General features: G+C 35.0%; 1 protein-coding gene across 1 annotated transcript; it reads left to right on the forward strand.

Moving 5' to 3' along the window:
* Positions 1–466: 466 nt before the first annotated feature.
* Positions 467–4,910, forward strand: LOC18100187 (auxin response factor 18). Its single transcript, XM_006381386.3, has 4 exons — positions 467–1,414; positions 1,537–2,666; positions 3,612–4,531; positions 4,648–4,910. Exons 2-4 carry the CDS (start codon positions 1,539–1,541, stop codon positions 4,715–4,717), a joined length of 2,118 nt encoding a protein of 705 aa, XP_006381448.3. The 5' UTR covers positions 467–1,414; positions 1,537–1,538; the 3' UTR covers positions 4,718–4,910.
* Positions 4,911–9,216: the final 4,306 nt, after the last annotated feature.

The following is a 9,216-nucleotide window of genomic DNA, read 5'->3' on the forward strand; positions in this document are numbered from 1 at the left end:
AATAAAATAAAAGGGTAAAAAATAGATTGGTTGTAACACTGGGAATTAACCTTAATCTGCAGGAGATACTAAAGTAAAGGGAATTTGTGAATGTGATATTTATTGTTTTTTAAATTGTTTTTTTTTGAAAATATATTAAAATAATATATTTTTTTATTTTTGAAAAAAATTATTTTTAACACACATTAAAATAATAAAAAAATTATTTAAAAAAAAAAACACTGATTGAAACACTGTTACAAACAACCTCTGAAAACTTGAACAAGACTGTCCTGTAGTTGCCTTGCTTTTAGAGCGGTCCACACACTCGTAAAACTCGCGAAATATCACGATAGGTAAGAAGACCAACATCAACAACAGCAACATCACTTCTTTAATTAATTAATATAAAGAAGATTTATCATCATCCCATTGAATAATGAGAAAAAGGAATTCAATGAAGAAATATTTTAATTAACTTAATCATAAGAATAAAAAAAGGAAATTGGACAGGTTCCTTAAAGATCTTTGTTGTTTTGCTGGCTTCCGAGGATACGCAGAGTTCTCTTCAGATCCGAAGAAAAAGGTGAAAGAAATATAAAAAAGAAAGACATGAAAGACTTCTATAGCCACTGCAATTACTTTACTACTGCCACTCCTTTCGGCCTTGATTTTTTTTCTTTATTGGGTGTGTGTTAAAAAGGCCTTTTTTCTGTTCTTTCAAAGCAAAAGGGTCTGAGCGTCTCTCCTTTTTGGACTCTTGCATGATCCAGAAAGAAAGAAAGAAAGAAAAGTTTGGTCTTTCTTTCTCTGATGACACCTTTTTATCTGCTTCTTTGTGTGCCATGATTTCTTGATGGAAGATTCATTTTAGAGGGTTACTTCACGACTTCTTTTTTGTCTGCTAAATTTTAGCAGCAGGATTTTGAGGATATGCTGGGGGAGTTTTCTCTTTTTAGTTAGTTACTGATATTTTCTCCTTTTGGTTTCAAGAATTTGTGGGATAGAGAACAGGATTGCGGGTATAGTTTTTTCTTTGCTTTTAGTCTCTGCGAATTCAACAGTTTCTTTTAGTCTTAAGCTTCAATCCAATCGTTTTGGACTAGCTGTTCAAGGAGCAAAGTAGAGATTCTTGGAGTTTTGTTTTTTAAGTTTTAACGAGGAAAAAAAGGAGTTGCAAGTTGGGTTCTTTTTGGCTGCAAAGAAAAGGGGTTTAGAGATGAGGTAGCCATACAAGTTGAGAAGTTTTGTTTCTTTAACAATGTTGATATTTTCTTGGAATTGAGATCCCACTCTTGGATACAGCTGCTTCCTGTGAGAATCAGAATTTAGTGTGGGAGGAAAAGACTCAATTTTCTCTATATGCAGCAGCAGAAATAAAGATTTGTCAAATTTAGACTCTCCAACTTCTTGATCATTGTGTATGCTTTTTAAGGTAATAACTCCCTCGGATTGTACTTTATTACTCTTCTTGTTTGAAAGATTAATTTTTCCTTTTATTTTTACCAGCAATTCCTGATTGTTTCATGTTTTGTATTTCTGTGGCTTCTACTAAAGAAATGATAACATTCATGGAAGCAAAAGATAAATTGAAGGAAGAAGCTGACAAGTGCTTAGATTCTCAGTTATGGCATGCCTGCGCCGGTGGCATGGTCCAAATGCCGGCGGTGAATTCTAAGGTCTTCTACTTCCCTCAAGGTCATGCCGAGCATGCTTGTGAGCCTGTTGATTTCAGGAACTTGCCCCGTGTTTCTCATAATCTATGCAGAGTCTCGGATATCAAATTCATGGCTGATCCTGAAACTGATGAGGTCTTCGCTAAAATTAGGTTGGTTCCAATTAATTCTAATGAACTCGATTTGGATGACCAAGAAGTTGCAGTTAATGGTGGAATGGAAGCCGCGCAAGACAATAATAAACCGGTTTCTTTTGCTAAGACACTGACTCAATCTGATGCAAATAACGGCGGAGGTTTCTCCGTTCCAAGGTACTGTGCTGAGATGATTTTTCCACGGTTGGATTACACAGCAGATCCTCCCGTGCAGACCCTTCTTGCTAAGGATGTTCACGGTGAGACATGGAAGTTTAGGCATATCTATAGAGGGACACCGAGAAGGCATCTTTTGACAACTGGATGGAGCCCATTTGTGAATCATAAGAAGCTTATTGCTGGTGATTCTGTTGTTTTTTTTAGGGCAGAAAATGGAGATCTTTGCGTTGGTGTTCGAAGAGCTAAGAGGGCGAGTGGTGGTGGACCTGAGTCCTTGTGGAATCCGGCTGGTGGGAGTTCTGCAGTGCCTAGTGGGGGTTTTGGTGCGTTCTTGAGGGAAGATGAGCATAAGTTGATGAGAAGCGGAAGTGGTAATGGCAATGGTTCAAAGTCAAACGAAAGTTTGATGGGACAAGGGAAAGTAAGGGCCGAATCGGTTATTCAAGCTGTTACTCTTGCTGCAAATGGTCTGCCTTTTGAGGTGGTTTACTACCCTCGAGCCAATACTCCCGAGTTCTGTGTGAAGGCCTCTTTGGTAAAAACAGCAATGCAGATCCGGTGGTGTTCGGGGATGCGGTTCAAGATGGCCTTTGAAACTGAGGACTCTTCCCGGATTAGTTGGTTCATGGGTACTGTTTGTTCTGTTCAGGCTGCTGATTCTCTTTGGTGGCCGCATTCACCATGGAGACTTCTCCAGGTATTCTCATCTCTTAAGTAATTTTGATTGCTGAAAAGGAGTCTCGTTTATGCTAGTTTAAACTACTCTTTTTTATTACCTCTGTGGTTGATATCTTTGTCCATGTGGGTTTTCTCTTGTTCCATTTGTCTATTCTTCTGCCAATAAGACAATATCAAGTTTACAAAATAAAAGGGACTAATGGTTAGCATACTGATACTTGGATAAACCTTAAATGCTTGCATGCATACCTTTAATCTTTTGTCTCTGAGTATCTGGTATGTGTCATTATGCTCGAGTATTCTGCAATCTTTCACTATTTAGGAGAAGTATCATCCCACTTTCTGTTTGTTTCATTGCTATCAATTTAAAGTGTCAGCTACTAGTTTTATGCATCCCAACGTTATAAGATGCTAGGCTTGTTTGTGTTGTCATTTTTGAAAAAAAGGAAGCAGCAGATAAACAACAATTTGGCATACATAATTGCTGCTCGATGCTGTTGAAACAAGGGCAGAGTTCCTCTTGCAAAACAATCAGGGATAATAAATTGCTTGAGGTGAATTAAGGAAATAGTTTGTGTACATTTAGAAAACCTGTGTTAGTTTCTGATTAACTATCTTGTTTAGCTCTGTAAACCCCATATGTTGATTAGTTGGCTTAAATTAATGTTTTATGAAGTTAATATTTTTAGACTGCCGTGTTCTGGTTTGGTTTGTGTGACATTTTCAAGAATATCTCACTGAGGGTATATTAAGTCAACGTCACTGAATGGATGATTTTGATGTTATCATGCATAATTGAATTTCCATTTTGCAGATACTAATCAATAGGAACATATTTCTTGTTTTGATTTGATATGCTGGTTAAGAAAATGACTAAAAACATCATTTAGAGTATTTTTGCAGATGATTTCTGCTACTCCGATAATTTTTATTTTTCTTTGACACTTGAACTTGTATGTTGCAGGTTACATGGGATGAACCTGATTTGCTTCAAAATGTGAAACGTGTTAGCCCATGGCTAGTGGAATTGGCATCAAATATGGCTGCTATTCATTTTCCCCCCTTCTCATCACCAAGGAAGAAGTTGAGACTTCCACAACACCTGGATTTTCCCATTGACGGTCAATTTCCAATGCCGATATTTTCCGGCAACCTCCTTGGGCCAAGCAGTTCCTTTGATTTTCTACCCCACAACACTCCTGCTGGCATGCAGGGAGCCAGGCATGCTCATTATGGTCTACCACTATCAGATCCCCACCTCAATAAACTGCAAACAGGTCTGCTTCGGACTGGTTTTCCGCCACTGCTTGATCATACTGCTTCACTCACTAAAGCCTCAAATGTCCAAACCATTCCAAAGCCTAGCATGTGTGAAGATGTTTCTTGTGAGCTGACAATGGCACATTCTACCCAGACTTCAAAGAAAGCTGTTGATGTGAAGATACCTCAGCTTGTACTTTTTGGTCAACCAATACTTGCTGAGCAGCAGATATCTCTTAGCTGCCCTGGTAATGCTGCCTCACCAGTTCTTACTGGAAATAGTTCTTCTGAAGGAAATTTAGATAAGATGGCAAATTTTTCTGATGGCTCTGTGTCCACTCTTCATCGCCGAGGCCTACCAGAGTGCTCCTCGTGTGAAGAATTGCAATGGAACAAGGACAAGCACCAAAAGAGTGAGCCATCTTTAGAGACTGGTCACTGCAAAGTCTTCATGGACTCAGAAGATGTAGGTCGCACACTTGACCTTTCATTGCTTGGATCTTATGAAGAATTGTACAGAAAGCTGGCTAACATGTTTGGCCTAAGGAATTCCGAGAAATTTAGCAATGTGCTTTACCGTGACATTAATGGCATTACCAAACACATTGGTGAGGAACCATTCAGGTGTGACTCCTTTTCTTTTCAGCTTGCACTGGTTTATTTTGTTCTGAGGTTTTTTTACCGAGTGAACGCTATTGTGCTTAAGAGTGATTATTGCTGGTTCATTTCTTGCATTGCAGTGACTTCTTCAAAACAGCAAGGAGGCTGACAATTGTAACAGATTCAAGCAGTGGCAATGTAGGGATTTAGAGGAAGAAATAAGCTTTCTGGTTTCAAGTTGTACAGATGGTTTCTGTGCTGACCCTTTGCCCTCCTTCAAGTTCTGAGAGGAGCTGCTTAGCTCTGATCGAATTCTTAAGTCTTTTGATATAAAAATCCGCGACTGTTGTCCTCTTTACAGAATTCGTGACAGTTATGCAATGGATATAAAATGATTGTCATCTCTCGAGGAAACCGATAGGGTGTTGCTAAGCAGGAAAAAAAACAATAATAAAACATAGATCAAGTGTTCCGACTGTGCTCCTTGACCAGGAAGCGTATTTTGGTTGGAAATTTAGAATCACACTCCAATGCCATACCAGCAAGGAATTGAAAAAGAGGAGTTTCTTCCTCGAAGGAAATTATTTAATTCTAGAAGGGGATGGAATGGAACAAAAGCCATCTTAGAAAATCACTTGGTTGCGTGGATGAATTCAATGAAAACAGGTGGTTAAATGTCTAATCACAGCTTGATAACAAACACGAGTTGAGTTGACTTGGAGCATCCCTTGTAATCTCTCATGGGCTGTTAACATGTTATTAGTGGTTCAAATGTTTCCCACGACAACGAGATTCCCAAGAGATTATCAAAAGGATTCTCAACTAGTTACGTATTGCCACATGTTTGACAAAATTTACATATCAAACAAAAAAAAAAAACCTGAACGTGTTTGCTGCACGAGTCACTCTTTCACATGATAGTACGATCCTGATAGACCAGGCCAGCCTTCTTCCTTCCCTTGTGTGGGTTGTAAAGTGCTCTTTTTATTATATAAAAAAAAATTAATATTATTAATGTTGTCTATCTCTAGGATCACTGCATCTTTGTTGAATTTAAAATTAAAAAAAAAACCTAGTGTCATTTTATAAAGAACGGGTAGTTTATTTATAAAAAAAAGTTAAAAAGTTGTAAGGAAACAAACCAGCAGTTAAAGACTTGAGATTTATATTATATAATATTACATTTGAATTGAATGGGATTCGGAGACTGTTCGGTAATGTATAACTTTTGTTTTTTTATCAAAACATAAGAGAAGAAATTATTTGGTTAGGCAAATAGCTTTTACTTTTTGTATTAAGCTTCGCACATAATTGAGTTTCAAATCTTGATTTTGTAGAAGCTAAAATAACTTATTTTTCATTCATGAAGACTTGTTTGTTATTTACTTTGCATGTAAAACTCTATCTCGTGGTAATTTTACCATGAATATCCATTAAAGGTGCCCATTAGGTCAATTACAAGGTCAAGGATTAAGAAGATTAAAGAGGTGATTTGGGGCTTAGTTTTTATAATATACAATTTTACGCTAACAAACATAACTTTCAATCTGATTGTTGAATCTAGCTGAAATTTTACCACAAGATTTCATAGGCCTTGTTTTATATAAGGTTTAAATTTCATAGCAACTAGAGTTTGGGAAGGGTTGCGATAGAGATCAGAAGTCATTGTGCAGGTTTTGCATTGTTTTTCTAGTTGGCGTAGGATTATCTTTCTATTTAATTTATGGATTTCCTACCAGGCAGCTTCATTATTCTACATGGATACATTGGCAGCAGAATTAGAGAATTAATTGGCAAGGTATTCTTATTCTACAAGGGCAAGTATAGGTGGCAGGTTAGGTTTTTTTTATTTTGCAAGGAATCCTAATCATTCAAGGATTCCTAGTTAGCAGCCCAATAAACATAAAGTCGAAAGCTTTCTTAGGAGTTATGTTTTCCATTTTTTACAAGGGAAGTCAGCAGCAACCTTTCCAAGTCAGTAATATAACCATTTATACAAAGGTGGTGTATTTCAGCGCTCTTTTTAGAATATTCAACAACCTTTATTATACAAGATCTTGATAGCTTAGTAATTTTATTCGGACTTGAGTTTTGTTTTATTTATTTAACATGCTTTGGGTTATTTCTAATTGGGTTTTAATTTCAGTTCATTAGTCTATTATGGTTTATTTTATTTGTAAATTATAAATACTCTTTTTAGAGGGTTAGATAAAAGAGAAGACTTTGTTTATTTTAGAATAATATTATGTGTGTGCAAGGTTGCTTATATTTTAGGTTCTTCATTGAACTTTTCTTGGACTTATCAAAGATCAATTATGTTTGTAGCATTCTTTCTGTACTTTCAGTTCGTGATTCCTTATTATCATAGGGTTGGGGTCTTTTTCATTCAATAAATTTGGTTTATTGGTCATGTAATTATTGTGTTTTCTGTCAATTTAATTTATCTTTCTTGGATTGTCTTTATCTTATTTGCGGGTTTTGATATTTTAACCCTCTGGGTTTGCATTAGTTATTATAAAAGCAAAGCTCTAAAATCATGTTTTTATTTATCTATTTATCTTTAAATTTTTCGGGTTATGTGTTCATTGTTTTTCAGTCTTGATTTTTATGGAACTAATATAAAAAATGAAAAAACAAATGTTTTAAAAAGGCTACTACTGAATTAGTATAGTAGAGGAAAAAAAGAAAGTTGATATCGCAAGTTGTTTATTTTGTCACAAATTGGGTTTATAAAAAAAATGAATTTGAAACTTAAGAAAAGCACTTCAATTCATAACAAATTATGGTTATTTTTTTTTATATTGATTTTGGGTTATTTGAGCATACTTTAGGTTCAGGTTAATTGAGGAAATTATGAATTAGTGTCTATTGAATCAATGGGCATCATCAATAGATTTCATTTCTATATTGTTATTAATTTTGGATCAGTGTAATCTATTGTAGTTTTGTGTTATTAGAGTATTTCTTGCATCCTTTTTTTACTTTTATATTAGCTTTTGTGTTCGTTGGCATTCATTTTTGTTTTTGTTTTCGTTGTTGTTAATTTGTATTGATATCGTTTTTATTTTTCTTGATGGAGTCCTAAAATCTATGGTTGATCATTATGAGGCTATGATTTTTTTTATTGTTCATGATTAATTCCTTAAAGAATTGAAAATAAGAGCACGATAAGTAAAAAATAAAAAAAAAACATATTATCATGAAAAATTAGAATTGAGTGAAACGCGAGTGTAGTGATATCTTATTGATTGTAAACATGTGAGGGAGTGTGAGGATATATTTTGTTACTGCCAACATGAAATATTAGATTTTAACTATGTCTTTTAAAGACGAGTCATCACTAATGAATGAGAGGGAAAACTTGTTATTTATAATATGGGCTATGCAATAGCAACTTGAGAGGATGAATGTGAGGTTTGGTGAGGTTTTTGACAAAATAGAAAGGCAAGAGGTCGTTATTACTAGTTTACGAGAGGGGTCAGTTTGAGAGGTTCTTAATATTAGAATGCTAGAAAGACACCCCATCTTTAGATGAATTTGTTGATGAGAATGAAGATAAAAAAGTTAGAGATCTTGACCATACATCAAATGGCCAAGGTGATAGATTTCAACAACCTAGAAATCAAAGAGATGAGGGATTTTTGCAAGATAAAAACTTTAGCCATAATGGTGTAGAAAAAGATTTTGGGATATCGTGATGGCTTAAATAAAAACTTGAAAATTATTAAGATGAAAATCTCAGCATTTCAGGGGAAGAATGATCCAGAGTATATTTAGAGTGGGAGAAAAAGGCTGAGTTGATCTTCTATTATCACCACTATTCAAAGGAGAAAAAAGTAATGCTTGTTGTTATTGAATTTACCGATTATGCTATAATTTAGTGGGATCAACTTGTTTTGAGTAAGAAAAGAAACCATGAGAAGGTCATCGATATTTGGGATAAGATGAAAGCAATCATGAGGAAAATATTTATTCAATATACTATTACTAGGATTTAAATTAGAAGTTGGATAGTCTGACTTGGTGGTATAAGAGTGTAGAGGATTACCATAAATGGATGGAAGTCGCGATGATTCAGGTGAATGTAATGGAGGATAGAGAAGCTATTATGGCTAGATTTCTGAATGGGTGGAGCCGTGATATAGTAAACAAAGTGAAGTTACATCACTATATGGAGTTAAAAGACATTATGCATATGGCCATGAATGTAAAACAACAACTTAAGAGAAAGGAAAGTGTATGACAAGTTTAAAATTTCATTTTTTTTTTTATCATGTAGGCAATATTATAGGAAAGAGGGGTATGCCCAATCCAAACTGAATGTGAGTTTGAAGGTTGAACCATTTAAGACTAAAAAAGAAGTCTCTATTGATTCTAGAGGTAAATCTGATACTCAAACACGTCATAATCATAATATTAAATGTTTCTGATGTTTAGGAATAGTTCACATAGCTTCTTAATATCTAAACAAGAGAGCTATGATTTTATAAGATCATAGAGAGGTTCAAATCAAAAGTGACAACAATGATAATGAGATTTCGCCACTTGAGAATGCTAGAGATGGGGATGTAGTGTATTCGATTTAGGGAGAATCACTTATTATTCAGCATACATTGAATGTTCAGATTAAAAATGATGATTTGAAGCAATAAATAAAGAACATCTTCCATAAGAGGTGTCATATTTATAATAAGGTATGTAGTATGATT

The sequence above is a fragment of the Populus trichocarpa genome, chromosome 6, assembly GCF_000002775.5.
Source record: "Populus trichocarpa isolate Nisqually-1 chromosome 6, P.trichocarpa_v4.1, whole genome shotgun sequence".
Classification (NCBI taxonomy): Eukaryota; Viridiplantae; Streptophyta; class Magnoliopsida; order Malpighiales; family Salicaceae; genus Populus; species Populus trichocarpa.

Excerpts from the sequence above, each read along its gene's own strand:
- LOC18100187 (XM_006381386.3), top strand. The coding sequence starts at position 1,539 with ATGATAACATTCATGGAAGCAAAAGATAAATTGAAGGAAGAAGCTGAC. Across the intron at positions 2,667-3,611 it reads CACCATGGAGACTTCTCCAG|GTTACATGGGATGAACCTGA; the intron begins GTATTCTCATCT and ends TGTATGTTGCAG. Across the intron at positions 4,532-4,647 it reads ATTGGTGAGGAACCATTCAG|TGACTTCTTCAAAACAGCAA; the intron begins GTGTGACTCCTT and ends CTTGCATTGCAG.